Here is an 18010-nt window from a genome sequence, read left to right on the forward strand (position 1 = left end):
GGCTCTTCCCAGACGCGACGCCATCTGTTCCTCTTGTAGCGATCTTGGCCTTGACTCAACGCGTGCGCCTCGCTCGAAGATGGCGTGACAACGTCATTTTTTGGGGGCCATCTCTTGGCCTCAACAACAAAGAAGGTCATCGGCGGAACTTCGTCTAATGCCGCTAGTAATGATTTCGCATTAAAGTTCTGAATTCTTTCTTGAAAAAAAAAAAAGCTGGAGACGATGCAATAGCCAGCGTGAATGCTAACAACACACAAAGGAGCCGATAACTTCGATCGGCGTGAAGCAGAGAACAGTAGCAGGACCACAAAAGGAACACCACTGCAAGGCACCAGTACGCTGTGTCCTGTGATCGAAAATCATGGCGCTGCGCTGTTGTTTATTGCTGCGACAACGCATCCTAGTCGAGAGTGCCGCGGCGATGATGGCGGTGCTCAGATGGTCCTCTTCATGTCCAGCAGCTGGGCGCCCATGCGCACTGCCAGCACCAGCCGGGACAGGTCCATGTTGGCCTCCTCCCAGGCGCTGGCAGCCTTCCGGGCGTCCTTAATCTTCCGGGCGTGGTAAGCGTGTTCGTGCATGAACGCGAGGGCTTTGCCCGCGAACGCGTCTTCCGGGTCGGTGCCGAAGGCCATGTTCCTGTACAGTCAGCGGTCACGTGATCACAGTTTTGTATGCAGTCTACTAGCATTTGTAAGCAGCTCTGTGTCGTTCATCTGTGTTGGCGCTTATTCGTTCCGTATCTTGCACAAACTAGCCCAGCGAAAAGTTCTGCTTGAGTAACCTCAGGACAACCGGTGCGGCGTTTAAAAGCTTCCTTTCATTACTAACTACATCAAGTTGCTATTGATCGGCGGGAATATGCCTCTGTTATCAAGAGCAAGCATTCCATACATTTAGTGAATGAAGTGCGCCCCAGAACTGGGGCAGCATACCCGGCCCCTAAACGGGAGTGCGCTAGAGGGCAGCTTACTCCTTTACTCCAATACTGTCTTACTCGTGTTTAGGGCGTGGGCAATCATAGGCGGCACCTCGACTTTTCCTTACATGCATAGTCTCGTTTGCACTCGCTCAATACCTACATTATTGATGAGGCAGATAACCGATTAAACACCCTGCATAGCTTATAAAAGCTCCGTTGTCCGGAAGAGTGGTTTCTTTGCTGTTTGAACGCCGTATTCTATCAACAGAGACCAACAAAGTGTACTCAGTGTCCCTCTAAATGCGGAAGAATTTATACGTCTCCAGGGTTAAGGATTGGTTGACAATCTCAAAGAATACTCGCGTAACTGCGAACCCTTTCCTGTATACGGCGCTTGTCCAGTGACAAGGAAAACGAATTGAAAACAAGGTGTCAATTAGACAGTGACTTGTCACGAGTACGAGGCTGCAATGACATTGAACAGAAATAAACCTCAAGGCTTGCCATTTCGACCACTCACCTGACATTTGCCCTCCCCAACAGTCCTTCCCTTTTGATGAAAGCTCGTTCAACCATCATCAGCCTTTCATTGACCCATCGCCTGGTGGGTTTGCTGAACGTAAAAAAACGACCAAGTCAATGAGACTCATCAAGTGTCATGTGAATCTGTCTATCCACAGAAAATACCTAGACAGAAACAGCTATTTGGCAGTTGATTTCGCGGACGTGTTCAAATAAATATTGTCTGTTCTACCAGGTTATACGCGATGGCCACGATCATGCCCAAACCATGTTTTGCTCAATAGCTGCCCTTCAGAGCAACTGCAGTGATACCTGCCTATACAAAAAAAAAACACGTTAGAGAAATCTGCACTTTCGAACTGTTTATAGCTCAAAAAACACAGTACAGAGGCAATGAATATAAAACATGGATCACAAGATCAGCATTCAGAGGTTGTGGACTTAGCTTCACAACTGAAAATAACGGCTCCACCGTGTGTTACGTTTTACGCTTCATCAAGTATCAGTCTAGCTTCTTATTTGACGATGACAACGTTACTTTTCTTCTCTGTTGTAATGATCGGACACACGGTTTAAACTGTCGCTTTTCCAGTATACGTAACGACAGTGGAAATTGCTTACGGGCAGCATTATTACATAACGTAGAAAGATTACTTACTCAATCTTTTTGTTCGCTTTTAACCAGGACTCGAAGCTCTTGGCCTGTTGCTGAAATTTTACGGTCTCGCTCTTCAGCCAGTCTAAAGAAAAAAGCAAAAACCAAGAATTTAGATAAAGCATGAAAGCATAGCACGAAAAAAATATAAATTGGGTAGAGAATTGGTATTAAGAGGAATGTAAAAAAAGGTAACAAGAGTTAAATGAATGGGGATGTAGTATAAAGAAGCCATTGAAAAACTATTGAAATACCCGATGAAATTTTTCATGATTCCGCGCTTCTCAGACGACAGGGAAGGCATCGTCTATTAAAGCCCCAAAATACACTTATAAGCCATCCGACCAGATTTTTTCTGGACTTATTGTATGCAGCTTATGTACATTTTGAAACACCTATACTTTCGTAACTGCAGGTAGAAGCCGTTTCAGTCGTACTGAAGGTCGCTGTTGCATGTGTGAAACCGAACTGCTGATCTCATAAACCTTGTTTATATATTTAAAAAGAAAAACAAAAGCAAATTAAACCAACGTTTTACTGTCCGTCGCTTTTGAAGCTCGCTGCGATAAAACTTTAACTGAGCAAGTGACGTGTCACTGTCCCTGATAAAGGTTCCGGATTCAGCAATAGATTTTTCGATGTTAACACCCATAATATACGCCTATACCGCTGTAGTGAATACTGTGAAGCTTTCCGAATGCCCAGTTTTCGAAAGCAAGCACACAGTCTCTGCTGGCTACATGAGCGGTGACAATTAAACTCACTTGCAAAGCTGAGAGGGTTCTATTCTAGGCAATTATTCAGGCCCAATGCAGTTTTTGGTAGTGGTAAGCAGGGTTAGTTTTACCTTTGTTATTAATACGATAACTGTAAGGCGGACTTTACGGAGTTTTCCCATTAACGCGATGTATGTTCGGAGTTTTTTCGGAGTTGATTTTTAACTTAAAGCCCTAAGCATGTTGTTCAGGTGATCCAGAAAACAGCACGCGAGCAGTGAAGTGAATGAGCCTTAGGCGGTTTATGCGCACCGGATGGGCTTGGGAGTAAGCGCTGTCGTGGAGGTGTACGACACAGTTCAGCTGTCACTTCTTAGACTAGGGGGATGGCGAAATGTCTAAGAATTGATCACTATGAGCCAAAGTGTAGTAACAGAGGTATTAATAATTCTCATGTGGAGGACTAGCTGCCTTGCCATAACCATTAGCTCCTCAGAGAGAAGCCATTAGTAATCTCTGTTAAAGTGACGCCAGCCGTAGTTCCCGTGTACACGGACTAACAGGTTGTCTCCAGGACTAAGTGCAGTAGTTGATTCCATGACGCATAACACATTACAGAATGCAATAATAGTAAAAAAATAAAAAACGATGTATAGGAAACGCAACCGTGCTGTAATTTACGCACTTTCGGTGAAGGCCTGAACCATACTGTGAGAGAAGGGATGAAAGAGAATTGAAAATAGGCATTAGGACCACTAGGGTTCTTTAAAATCCACTGACATTGCACAGCATACGGAGTCTAGATTTGATCCTGCGACATCGTACTTAATTGGGAAACGTCACAGGCACGCTGAACTGAAACCAATCCTAAGCGGCGCTTACTGCCAGGCTTGACGTTCATGCCATGGAAACGTTGAGTGCTGGTTGTCATGGTGACACAGGCAGAGCCTGCAGCTATAACGACCGTGTCTATGTCCCGCGCGTCCATGTGCAACCGATCCATGCCCTACTAGATATTTGTCGATGGAATGCGTCCATAACTGCCTTACAAAACGGCGAAAACCAGCAGTAAGTCATGGTCATAGTGCACAATTAAACAAATGGAGATGTATGAGAAAAAAAAACACGGACATGCATTCATTTCTAAAGTAGTCTTGATACAGGTGGGCGCAACGACAGGCAGATTGGTGCGTAGTACCTCGGGCGTTAATTTCACACTGAAATTTTCTGTTTCATGATAAATCACTGCTGAATTCGAAGCTGAGAGGTGGGTAACTATCGAGCCTCAATTAAGAATTGGGTAGTATGCAACCTCAGTCGTACTATCAGCCGAAGCATGTTAGTTCTCCAGGCTGCCGGCTGAAGCAAAATTTTGCTTTTCCGCTGGTTGATCAGAACTGGGCCGTATACAGTCTACGTGAACTGTGTATCGAGTAACTCTGAGTCTGAATCTCGCCGAGTGTGGCCGATGTGTCTTGGAGCTCAAGCGCGCATGAAATCAAGCGAACCAGAGCACGTGTAGGCCTTCCGGTTTCATTTCCCGTTCGGTTACCGTCACTTCCGGTTTCGGGACCGTGGGGACGTCGCATTGGATTGTTGCGTCCTGGGCTCGAAACCCACTTCGGAAAAAAATGATTTCTTTCCTGATGTAGGCACTGCCCATGAAGTCACTTGGGGGTTTCGGTCCCTTTCTCGTGGACGGTCGGTCGACGCCGGATTTTGTGACTGATGAGTCACAATGCTTTCGCATTACAAAATGTATGTCTAGCACGCTCACCGAGGGATATGTTGTGCTTGGCGAGTTCCCGACGGAGGCTCTGGTCGAGCCCACCCACGGCGGCCTGCAGCTCCTTGGCCAGCTCGGCCACCCGGTAGGGCAGCACGGCGTCCTCGGCCAGACGCAGCGTCATCGCCCCGTTCATCTGGCAACAGCGCAGGGTCAGCGCGTACTGAGGGTCCAGCTTGCGCGCGAACACCTCGCCGTCGTCGTAGGCCGTGTGGTACGAAGGGAACCAGCCCGAGGGACGAGCCTGCAGGCAAGGGAGACGTTGTGGCCAGCCACACTCGGGATGTAGAAGAGAAGGGTGAAGTGATGAAACTTTCACCAGTGCGTTTTTGCTTTTCATTGATGTGTAGGACATGGCTCACTGCATAATTAGGACATGATCAGTAAATAATTTATATTTGCTGCTTAGGTTATTCTCTGATGTAGTTCTTGTTTCGGTTTCAGTAGCGGAACGGTTTTTACGTCGTCACAGATAAAGCCCCTCCATGACGTTTTTTTCCGACAAGCGGTAGCGTCATGGAGGGGCTTTAGTCACAGATAGGTATGGAATCGCGTGAGGCGTACATAAGCTGCAATGTAGCCGCTGCTTTGTCGTTTTAGTTGCCTCCATTTCTTCCGCTAGCTTGTATAAGAAGCCGGCATGACTGCAAGTGGACAAGCAGCTATTATAGTGCAGTTTTTACGCATTACGTTATTTCATACTTATTTTGGACGTCACGACCATCGTTCGACCGCTGAATTAAAAGCCACATGGCAGAAACATCTAATTACCCACTTCAGGGTCGAATCATATGCTCCATCTAGGGGAATTATTTTAGGTTTCCCAATTTTCGTCAGGATCATGCCAGGATTGCACACAAGAAATTCAATATGTCAGCGGCGATTATTTATGCAGTTCTTGTAGGGTCTTCACACATCCACATTCTGACTCAACACCATGTTAAAGGTCTTAATTATTTCTCTTCTCTCTAATTACTGTCCTGACCTGTCCACATCAAAAATACACGCGCTTTCGAAGCACATGCAGGCAAATCAACCCCTCCAGTGTCCGTAACTACTCGAAACAGCCAAATTTAGTCGAGTCACAGCGCCGACGCTAATGACGTTTTTGAAATTATAAAAACTGACATGGCTGTTACTAACGGCTAGCTACAAATCTCTAATTGCAATCATATTGTTACGACGAAGTGGTAGTGGAAGGCGAAGTGGTCTTTTGCGTGAAAGGACGAAAGAAAGGGAGGAGGTTAATGCAGCTCCCTGTTAATGCAGTTCCGTCTTCCTCTCACGTCCTCGTTTTTTGCGCTAAAGGCTTTGCCATTATTAGAGAACAGTACCAACTAGCCCAAGAATCAGCATCCCTGTTCGTGTTGGTGCTCCCTGCTAGGAACTCTTTATTCTAACCGCCAACACTTGTAATTAAATGTAAATAGTATTTCCCCGTAACAATATGCTTATAGATAAAGGTTAAAAGGCAACCATTAGAATTTAGTTTATTATTTTGTAGTTAACTCGAATCGCCTCTTTTTCGACAGCCGCCTACACAGGTATTACTATCCTGTAAAAAATGTTCCTTTTACCTATCAAAACCATTTTTAAAAATTAGTGATCACCTTCCCTGAAACACCTGTTATATATATTGTTACAAGAAATGCAATCTATGTATAAGCATAGATATATAAGTTCACATAATCATTATAAGTTCTGAAGCATACAACACAGGAACCAGTGCAAAAGGCGAGTGCACGCGTACTAAGGACACGACTGAGCAAGTCAGTTACTGGCCCTTACGGTAAACCTTCTGGTACCCCATGGTTCCATAAACGCAACGAGAATTCTATTCAGCAGCTGTGGTGCATCCAGATCAGTTAGCTGTGAAAAACTGAAACGTAGTTAATTTAATAACTCAGGTAAAATAGAGTAAAAGTTGTCTGCCACTACAAAATTAGAAAAACGAGCCTACAACATGTGTTTAAAAATTTTTGCGAGCAGTACTTCTTAATGAAATTGGTCTGCAGTTTGAAGGACAGATGTTCTAGTCCAATGGTACTGAGCCATAATTGAGTGTATTCTAGAAAAAGGTTAATAAACAGAATAATACATCTTCACTTTAGAAAATTGCAAAGATAAGGATGAATGTTTTAACCAACTATTTAATTAGTAACCCCAGCAGTCAACGTTAAGCCGAGTGACATCGAACCGAAGTTTATTCCATGAAAAAAGTTACGTGAATACGCGCTCCAAGTATCCAAGCACACTGCGAAAGCGCTGCGCGCCTTCCGGGGTCATTGCTAAAGGTCAGCATTGTGAAAGTTTGTGCCCGGAACCATACGCGTAGCACTCACCCTTTCAGGACGGAACGTGAAATCCACGGACGGTATGCCCGCGTAAAAATTGAAGGCCGCATGGTCACCAACGCCGTGGGTGTACGGTATGCTGCGAGATCACGGAAATGGGCGCATTTGTTGCTCGATATACAGATATATTCTCTTTACTGTCTCTAGATGCTACACACATAATCGGATGCCCCATTGGAGTGTTCTTTTAATTACGAGAAAGAGTACGACTACGCAGGTGATGGCATGGGCGGAGTGATCGCCCTAGGTTACGAGATATCTAAGTCATAACTTACTCATGAGCACATGCAACAAAAAGGTATTTGTGGGCACATGCATTGTAAAAGATACCATGCCGCCACGAAAGAAGCCTGTTATAAGGAGTAATAAGGGACTCGAAGAAGAGGTGCAGCAAGAAGAAATAAACGGGAAAGTCGGTCGACGCTCCGGATTTGTATTACGAGACAGGAGGTGACGACAGAAGCAATGTGGACCGAAGGTAACATTGAAATAAACGCGCCTCCTTATACATGTGTATGATCAGAACGTACTTGTTATTTTTTTGTACGTCTGTGCCAGTAACAAAGGAGGCTTTCTCGCAGAGTTCCTGGAAGCCCTGCAAATGCTGAAAACTCACACTCTACACAAGAATACGCTTATACGTAGTAAAGGCCCATTACAAAAATGGTCTATAGACAGTCTATAGTGTTCTTATTACCTCTATTGCCTCCCTATATATATTTCTTTTTGTCTATTCATAGTCTATACGCTGTCTATAGACAGAAGTCTACTAAAAGCGTATGGCCATAAGTCTATAGATTCTCTTTAGACTGCCTATAGATTTGTATTGCCTATAGACTGTTCCCTATGGTTTGTCTATAGAGAGTCTATAGACTTTATAGACTGAAGTCTACGGACAGTCTATAGACTGTATAAAGAAATTTTTGTAAGAGGGGGAGTAAGCTGTCTTCTAGCGCACTTCTTATTTATAAAATGGTGCGCGCTAGAGTGCAGCTTACTCTCCTTTTACTCCTTTCTTTTTAGAGTATACGTCACGTTTGCAATATGCCTGTAGAAACAGCATTTCTTTTTCCTCATTCCTTTCGTTGTAAGCTGCTTTCTTTTCATCTTTCTGAACTACTTTGGATTCGCCGCTACGTATTCCTGTACTTGCGAAAGCTGTGTTCTCATCTGTACGTATAGTACAGCGCTTGGGTTGTCTCTCTCGTATGTTCCGTTTTATCGGCGTTCTGGGCTGTCAGTACGATATGTGTTCCAAGAAGTTAACACAAGAGACATAGTTGCGAAGCAAACATACCGGGGCCGCTGCTTCTTTTCAGCCTTTTCCCACGCTTGCAGTAACGTGCCGTTGCCGCTGGGAACCTGCGCAGAAGACATCACGAGCCATTGCTCAAGAAATGCCTTCGTGCCTACCATGGATACTGAAGCGCTGTATGCGGTACAGCTGACTCGGTGACCGAAAAAAAAAAAGAATTCAAGCATAGTGGTTTTGTATAATTTGCGAAGGCATTGCAGGAAGCTATAAGGTTATATTCCGAAATAAAGAAGAAATTCATACTTCACAGACCATAAACGCTGTTTCTGACAGCACTAGAATTTGTTTTTTCTATGATTCAAATTTGTTTTTTCTATGATTCAAAAATGAAACAAAAAAATGCTTAGTCATCTTAGATTTGACTACATTTTTTTGGCCGCTAATTTGGAAACTGTTTGTGAATTATCAATAGGAATCTTCGCTTTTGTAACATTTTGAGAGTACGACGTTTAAAAACAAGTGGAATGTTCGGCTGCGGCGATGAAGTAGTGGTCTAATTCAGTGCAGCAAAGCTGATTTGTTCGCTCCCCCGCGGTTTCGAAACCAACTCGTGGCTGTTGAGTGGTTTGCCATCAAGTTTTTTGTACAGTTTTCCAGAAAGTCTGCTAGCAGGTTGCCCACAACCTGTTGAGCAGGTTGCCACCTTCCAGAGGCTTCGCACAGGCGAATTGGCGATATCTGAGATTAGAGGTTTAAGTGCACTAAAACAATACATTCCCTTTCTTGCATGCAACCCTTAATATACACATGCAAGCTAATTCTCGGTGTGCTAACTTCATAGTGCACACATAATCTCAAAAAACTCTCTCTGAATTCAATTGAATTTTTTTTCGCCATGGCCACGTTCCAAAAAGTATTGAGCAGAATGAACGAACAGGGAATTGCGTGTTACGTTTACTACGATGCCCGGTAGCGCAAAAGAAACAATTAAGCTCAGCTTATGCCAGACACAGTTGCCTTCGTAGGTAATTGTGTAACGCTCGCATAATTACCTTCGCAGCTGCACTGTAGACGACCTCCCGAAGCGTCGGCGAGGCGTGCACTGCGAAGCGGGGTCCTGCAACGAAAAAAAACAAACAAACTTAATGGCAAGTACACCCGTCTCCACATAGACGGTCAGCTCTTTTACCTGTCTCCACTGTGCTTTTGTAATTGTTGTATTTGGTAGGAATTTTGATGTTACGCATTAGTGGGTTACGATTGTGTTTAAGTTTTGGCAATGTTGCAACCAGTGCATTATTGTGAGAATTATGTTGGGATGTACTTGTCCATCTAATCGTTTAGCGCATTCGCGACCAGCGACCCGAGACCTGTCGTTCTCTATGCGCGATCCCTCGCATGTTTCTAGCTCTTGTCTGCCGCATACGTGATGCTTTCATAGCACAACGCTCACTTCGGCAACGGGCCTGCCGGGAACCTTCGTCTTAACAACTAACGCTGAAAAAAAAAAAAAACCCGGGACGTTTATTCTTGTAGTAGCGCGAATTTCAATGGCAGCTTCGGTGGTACGAAATGGTGATGCCACTATAGAGTGTTTACTGACAAAGCAAGAGCTGCTTATCGGACACCCGCGACCGAAGCCCATGCGGAGCTCCACCGACGACCATTTGTATTTATAACGCGGAAAAGCTGCGGTATAAAAGCTTGGCTGCGGCGGCCCCGTATCTGCGGCGAAGCTCTAAAGACGCGCATGCGCTGTGTGATGATTGTTAGATGAACGACAGGTGGACGAAATTTATTCGCAGCCCTCAAGAAGCCCTCATGCCTGTCCACGTGGCGCACTAGGAGCGTTCACCGATTGACTGATTGAAAAAAGTTTATTTGAATGACAAAAATATTCATTGGAGAGCAGGGTTGGGTCTCTAGTCCAGGACTCTACTGTCTCTTCTCTACCGCTTAATGAAAATCAGCACGGTCGATAATATTTCTTCTATGAGTGCCCATAGAGGCATATCTTGAATAACTGAAATTTGACGCCGCGCAATTAGAAGAGCGCGTGACGCCGTGGACTTAAGAAACTGTTTTTGCACACATTTTAGTATGTTACTCCCTGCACAACTTAAACGTTTTATAAAGTTATTGACGCCCGGTACCTTGCAGTAACAAACTTCAATACCAATTCAAAAACAATAGCTGAGTAATAGCAGTTCAGTATCTTCTGTTCTACATGATTAAATTTGTGTTGAACAGTAGTCTTTAAGGACCCATCCAATCGTAGCGATTTTGCGCTTATTTGCCTAAAATTGTCATTCATATTACATGCCTTGTAATATGCTCGTTTATATTATGTGTTGAAATGTGCGAAGTTGAGCTTTTTTTTTTTACTCAATGGTGAATACGTAATGGGTTTTAAAATGGCTACTGGTTTATGAGTAAAGCTCTCATCCCGACCGCAGCTGCAGCTATAGCCTAGGCTTTAATGGCACAAAAAAAGAAGAAAAGATGGGCCCCTAATTTTCTGTTAATTTTTAACTTGCCTTCCCAGCGTGTTACTTTTCACCAGTATGACGTCACCAGTCGGGTAAGGGTAATTTGGTGGACGCGCATACTGGCGTTTGTGTGTAGCACGCACGCACGCACGCACGCATGCACACATTTCCACTTACCAGACGCACAGCTGTCCACGTTCACGTAGCCAACTGCGCCGGCATCGAGCAGGACGATGTTTTCCTGTACGAGATAGTAAACAACGCTTACGCACGTTGTAACTGCCATAACACGACTAAAAGCGGGGCTATTCGCTGCACCAGAAAAAAAAAAGTTACGTATCTGGCAACACTGCGCAACACAAAGAAAGGCAGTCCTACACCGGTCCACGTGGGCGCTTTCGCTTGCTGCTGTGCTTCGAATATTAGCAACAAGGCAAGGGCGGGGCCTAGTTGGTGTTTTATACTGAGGAAATCGAACGAAGGGGTACAGAACGACGTGAACACAGACAGACGAAGCGCGTATATTAGGTTGTGGCGTGGATTCGCGGTGCTTTGTCGAAGTGGAGCGGATTTAACGGCAAACTACCTTGTCATAATAGGAACCACAGCGACGATCACCCCAAAATAGTTGCCCTGTGCGCGAAGCTTGCAGGAATACAGCGTGAGCCGCAGCGGTTGTCTCTCAAGACAAAATACTTCAGAGAGCTGGTGGTGTGGAAGGACAGTGCATGTGCGCTTCTGGCATTTCAGGGAACTGCAAACACCTAGTCGCTGCTACAGGCAAGTCGCTTTGCGGTTAACTTATTAGGGAAGCATGCGATGGCACGAGAAACGGTGAACTGGTTAGGCTTGCTGTAATTCTGCAGTTATATAATTGGTTCTTGGGGAAAGGAAATGGCGCAGTATCTGTCTCATATATCGTTGGACACCTGAACCGCGCCGTAAGGGAAGGGATAAGGGAGGAAGTGAAAGAAGAAAGGAAGAAGGAGGTGCCGTAGTGGAGGGCTCCGGAATAATTTCGACCACCTGGGGATCTTTAACGTGCACTGACATAGCACAGCACACGGGCGCCTTAGCGTTTTGCCTGCATAAAAACGCAGCTGCAGTTTCGTAAACACCGTTTTGACGACGAGAAATCCCAAACTACGCTTTGACACCTATGTGTGCCCAACCGCGTCGGCGTTCCTCAGGGGCTTCCGCGAAACAGTGGGCCCTCATAAAAGGGTCCTCATAAGTGAACAGGAGTCATTTTGCGGCCGTACTGATAGTAATCAATATGCATTGGCACATCGATTCGCCACACGTTTCCGATCCCCGAAAGGCTGTGCGAGCCCGGTGTGCTCGATAGGGGCTGGCAGCATCGGAACATTATGTATAAGCACTTTGAAACTTCGTCGGGCTGGGGCCAAACAAGAGGTGATTTATAAGAGAGTAGCGGGGAAGGGGGCGGGGTGGCACAACAAAGAAAGCCTGACACGATGACCTACTGATGCCCTATTTACATGCGCCGCTATAATCGGCTAATCGCCTACTTGCCCTCGACTATGTTTGCCCAGTTCTGCGCACGCCTTTACTGTGACGTACGGTCAAGCATATCGAGGTACTGTCAGTTCCTCGGGCGTACTGAAATGTTAGTGTCAAGGCTTACTCGTCGAGTGCAAGCATTGATTATAGCGACGTAAAAACAGATGCAGATACTACCGAAAGCTCGACGACAAATTCAGCCATCAATGACTTCCAGATAAAAAATCGAAACCGCGATCACAGCACAATCATGAGATATTAGGGCATTTTATAACAGGTTCTCCCTATCGGTTAGGAGCATAGGGGAATAGGGTGCGCCAGTGCGCAGGCGCGAGAGAATAACCGGAGGGGCGTTATTGGCTTGCGCCTGCGCCCTGACGCTCCACTATTCCCATATGCCCCTTAACCGATAGGGTGCAGCTGTTCTAGATGTCTCTATTAAAGCAGTGATTACAAGGTGAGCTGACGAGTACCGGAAAAGAAGAAGCCCTTCTAAGCAAAATGATTCAAACGACCATGGTCGCGGTAACTTCTTTTTCCAGTGTTGGTCATGTCTCCGGGGTGCGCAGTCATATTACTTCGGAAACTGACAAAATGTCATTGTGCGGTCTTTCCAGCAGAATGCGGCGAGACTCTTTTGACGTTAACTTTTTTTTTGCCCTTCACGAGACGGCGTCACTACGAGCCGAGAACAGAGACACCGTTTTACAGCGCACTAGTTACGGAAAACCAGCGTGGGTTTCTACGCCGGATCTGAATCTGCAATTCGGAGGCCACTAGAGGGTGAGGAATAATTCGGAGGTGCGAATAGGCAGCGGAAAGTCTTATGCTTAGACATGGAAATGAGAAATGACAAAAGTGCTGGCGGCAAAGCACAACTTCAGCGTTCAGAGCGTGTACTCTTAGTCGCATGAAAACTCAGATTACTCGTACATCCGCTCCTGTATTGCTAATCAGGGAGAGTTAATATTTTACGCCCAGCATGTTAGCATTCACGCAGTATATTAGTATATTAGGGCCATAGGTGCGATTTTCTCTGGGGAAACAGGCATCGGGGCTGGCTTATCGTGAGGCAGCAGGTAGCTTATGCTTCCCGAACGACTGCATTTTTCGAGAAGCAAGGTTAGCCCGCGACATCTCAACAAGCAAACAAAGCACGAACGGGCGATATCGTCTGCACTGAGGATCGATGGATGGATGGAAGGTAGGAGCGTCCCCTTTGAAACGGGGCAGTGGCAGCTGCCACCATGCTGGGTTTTTTTCCCTTTATTTTTGTTTAACTCTTCGGTAAGTTGTTAATAAAATTCGTTATTTCCTTTAAAATACGTCTTCCTACACTTTAAAACTGTCACCTCTCTGCTTTTGGTCCACCAATCCTCCAATCGCTTTTTGGCGTTCTAATCAGTCACCGCTGCCTGGTGGACTATCAGGTAAACTTACACCGCCCATTTTCCTGACCGTAAAAGAAGGCGCTTCGTACGCCACAAATATTACATTTATTCGCTACCTCGAACCGCGTCGATGGCAAACGAACGTGCCGTTATTACCGTCACCTTTTCGCACTGAGCGGAGAAAGTCGCGACAGTCATGGATCGGGCTTCACTCTTGTTATTGGAGCGCAAAAAAAAAATACAACAGACAGATGCGAGCGCTACTTCAAACTCCAGCATAAAAGCGCTACTTCTAACAGCCGTTAGATTCTCTGCTTCAAACCTCACCAGCATTAGTTCCAACTTCCCACAAAACTAAAAAGCGCTACTCCCAAAGTGCCATACCCAGAAATCCTGGACAAAAAGCACTTTTGAGCGGGAAAGCGTTTATGAAAACAATTTTTTCATATAATGCAAGATTTCACCTTAACAATCAACATAGCTTCCGATAACCCGATGGCAGTCTTCTATTTTTTTTCTATTCTTGTTTTTGCTATCGTCAAAAGCGTTCCCCATTGGTTTACTACGGCAGTCTTAACTGTCCGATGCAGCCGATGGAAACAGTTTAAAAGAAATATTTTGCTGTCTGAATAATCGACTATTACCTTCAATATTTCTATGAAATTTTCCAATTTTCAAAATTTTTGTCCGAAAAAGCTGGATATGAGAATGTTGGGAGCACCTTTCATCCACGCTTGTAGTTTCTTCTTCCACATCCATTGTTTGCGCTCTTACAGCGTGTTATTTGCCCAAGGATGCTGAAGGCAGTACAAGAAAAAAGAACACTATGACTGCAGTTCAGGAGAGCAAGCTGCCGTGCTAGTTGGTGATGCATGTTGTAAACTAGGAAGCGCAAAAATACTGGACGAGGGACAGAGTAACCTGTTTTTGTGACCCTTACTCTGTCCCTCGCCCAGTATTTTTGCGCTTCCTAGTTTACAACAAGAACACTATGACGCATCTGAGAAGGTGGGTGGTTCCATCGTTCCTGCTATTAGAGGTGCGCCTGGAGCAGAGCCCACCTCGACCCACTCGGAAGCACCGGCGAACGCCATTTCGCCAGCTGCCCACGACGCCAACACGATGGTCCGCCGCGGAGTCCAGCCCTTCTTCAGCATGGTGCCCAGGGCGTGGCCTAGTTCCAGGAGAGCGGCTGTCGCTGAAGTGGGCTCAGCCGCGCCGACGCCCCACGAATCGTGGTGGGCGCCCGTGATGATGAAGCGGTCTGCATCCAGACAGGGTGGATGTCGGAACACTTCACGATCTCCGGTATTAACGATAAACTTGAGAACTAAGCACGCTTCAGTCACCAGCAGGCTAAACCATCGTTATACATCTTTGTAGAGTGGAAAGCTGCGCGAGTTGGACGGGATTCATCTTCGGATAATCAAATCAAATTAGATGAAATCAAATTTATTTCAACATCACAATGGTGAATATCCAATGCTGCGGGTGCAGGCAAAAAGCCTTCTGGAGGCTTCACGAGACCTACGCCCTACTGCGTGACACTTTGCAGAAACAGCAGCAGAAGCGCGGAACACGAGCACACAAAAATTACGGACGACACTAAATGATAAATTGAGATATCACATTTTAAATGTCTGCAGGATAAGAAGGCGGTCGGTGGGAACAGCAAAAGAAAAAAACAACAGCAAAACAGCAACGACATTGCCAACGTTTTGCTAATTTCATGTTATTGATCAGGATATAGATTTTAACGACACTTATTGGCACGTTGGCTATAGTAGAAGCAATAGTGGACAGCTCCGGATCAGTTGCGACCATCTGAAGTTCATTAACATGGTCTGACATTACTCAGCGCAAAGGGTTTTTCAACTCGCCTCCGTCGAACTGCGGGCTCCGTGGCGGAATCCGAGCTCGCGACTCGGCGCTCATGAGCCGAACGCTGTAACCACGGAACCCTAGGGGTGGGTTCAGGGGTTCAATGGCTAATGTATTTTTACGCATCTATCCGACACCGCACCCTATGAGATGAAGCTGCAGTGGAGTGCACCGGTTGAATTCGGTAACATTGAAAGGCTCTTTAACATTCACCGATATCTCAGTACATGTCAGAGTTCTTAGGTATGCAAGCCTACCAAAGATGTCGCGGCGAGTGAGAGGAGGAGGCTCGGCATTAAAAATTACGGGGAAATTAAGCCACACTTTAACAGTATGACGCGACACTGATAATGGTTATTTACTACTTTCTTGCTTAATTAGTACCTCTCATTACACACACATATTCGCATGCATCAGTACGCATACAGTGGTAGACACACAACATCTATTTAACAAAGCCGAACGAACGGGCCCCGGTGGCATAGGATTAGCGTGTCCGACTCAAAATTCGTGTCATGGATTTGATTCTAAACTAATTGCCCCAGTTTTATTTTCAGCGTAATTAATTCAATTTAGATCCTTATATGTTTTAATGCCATTTCAATCATACCACTATCTCCTATAGTCCCACTTTAACTCGTGTTTTAATAATTTTCTCACAGCGTAACGTGCGACGTCACAACTTTCTCGACCAATCCCGAGTTAGTGTGACAACGCGAACGGCGTTTTCTCGGGAGGTTCGCTCTAACGCTTTCGCGTTAAGAGGCCGCTACCTTCTTCGGCGTCTGCCAAAGGATGGTGGCCAGAGAAGTGCTTGCAGCCCACGTTGTTTACATGGAACGGCAAAAAATTCTTGAGACCTTTTGCTTTTCATCAACTCTAGGGAAACTGTTTTTTTCATGAGTTCATCAGCAAGCAGCGTTACGTGTTTTTACCCACACAACCACACCATCCATACTGTTCAGCGCGGCCCCCAGATTGAGTGCTTTATCCCAGTCGTGTCGAACTGACTGTTAGAATAAAATGGCTTCAGATGATCAGTGTATGGGAATAGTGTAGCCAGCAAATCAGATGCGACTGGTAACATAATGACAGTCATTTCAAGCTTATTTCCAGCAAGTAACACACTGTAAAACACTTGTAGAGCTCCGAGAAGCTTTTAATTCTTTGCTCCAGTTGTGACGTCTTGAAGTGCAGCCCAATCTGCTTACCGTTTTTGCCACACTCAAGCGAAATGCGGCAGTTGGTCTAATTGATGAAGAAATTGTTTCATATCATCGTCGTTGCATGTAGAGTTAGCAGTTGAGCAGGCACTTGAGCTCACCGTATATGAAGGGGCGAAAGTGCTGACATGCATCTGACGTTGCCGTTGAACTGAAATAATTGAATTAGTTGACGTTGAAATAAATAGGGAGCACGCTCACCTTGCTCGCTGCTGCCTTTGACAATTCCCAGCACGCTGTTCACTACTCGAGTCACTCTCTTGTTGAATACTGACATTTTGACAAGCCTGTTATGGAGAACAAAAAACAGAACCTAACTCAGTTGGAATTTACAAAGCCTAACTCGGCATTTAGAATGTGGGCCTTGCGTGAGTCTTTTCACGTCGCGCCAATTTATCTGTAATTTTTGTCAGTATTTTGGACACAAGGCGGTGATGAGGGCTGATTGTTTTGAAGGATGCCTTCAGGCTGCAATTACTTTGAGTCGGCTTGTTGGATAGATTTGAGCTAGTGTTGATATCACAAATTTAAACAAGGACGTCCTGTTTCAGGTTAATCAGATATACAAGGAATTAGGGAAACAATGAAGAATTTTCTTGACCTTGTGTGTGTTAAAACGAAATAAAGAAACGCCGTCACATTGCTCTTGGCAGCGCAGAATAGCCCTGCCCTGCTGAAGCGTTCGTGATGAACGACGCATATGAAATTATGGGAATACAGAGTCCATATGATAGGAGAAATATGCGGAAATCCGTACATCCGGCATATGTCCTCTGCATAGATTCCATGTCCTTTCCCGCTTCAGTTTCCATATCATTTCCGTATATCTTGTAGGACGCGACACCGATTCCGTATGAATTTCGATTGCGCCGTAAGCGTTTTTAAAGATCCCGTAGTTCTATATTCTTTTTTTTTCATAAGAGCCATGCGTAAAACGGAAGGAATTAAAAGAATCCTCACACGGGTCGTTTTATCAGGGCTTATCGAAACAAGCACAGACTCACCGGCCGATTCAGTTCACATTTGATTCCTAGTCTAAGACATTGGCCTCAACTTCGTCGAATATATGCAGTCTTTGCCAAAACTAACCAGGTCGTTCTTAACGCTTGTTATGCTACGAGGAGAGTTATCATACAGCCGCGGTGGTGCAGGTTCACGTCACGCAGGTTTGGCTCGGAGCCGATGAGAGTCGGCGACCGCATTGCCGCTGCTCAGCCACTATTTCATATCTTTCGCGTTCACGGAAGCCTGCCTACTTTTGGCAAAGAGGCACGTAAGTGTTTTGACGG

The 18010-nt window shown here is 45.4% G+C and overlaps 1 protein-coding gene across 1 annotated transcript in view; it reads right to left on the minus strand.

Annotated features, from left to right (window-relative positions):
- Window positions 1-437: 437 nt before the first annotated feature.
- The window catches only part of LOC144108290 (aminopeptidase NAALADL1-like), a 48242-nt gene continuing 30669 nt past the window's right edge, over window positions 438-18010 (minus strand). The window contains exons 11-20 of the mRNA XM_077641558.1: window positions 16923-17008; window positions 14679-14881; window positions 10880-10943; window positions 9266-9330; window positions 8256-8320; window positions 6947-7037; window positions 4596-4848; window positions 2106-2187; window positions 1446-1538; window positions 438-642 (exon numbers count right to left, since the gene is read on the minus strand). Coding sequence (XP_077497684.1) covers window positions 438-642; window positions 1446-1538; window positions 2106-2187; window positions 4596-4848; window positions 6947-7037; window positions 8256-8320; window positions 9266-9330; window positions 10880-10943; window positions 14679-14881; window positions 16923-17008 — 1207 coding nt within the window. The remainder of the gene's footprint in view (window positions 643-1445; window positions 1539-2105; window positions 2188-4595; window positions 4849-6946; window positions 7038-8255; window positions 8321-9265; window positions 9331-10879; window positions 10944-14678; window positions 14882-16922; window positions 17009-18010) is intronic.

This window comes from Amblyomma americanum, chromosome 10, assembly GCF_052857255.1.
Source record: "Amblyomma americanum isolate KBUSLIRL-KWMA chromosome 10, ASM5285725v1, whole genome shotgun sequence".
Lineage (NCBI taxonomy): Eukaryota > Metazoa > Arthropoda > Arachnida > Ixodida > Ixodidae > Amblyomma > Amblyomma americanum.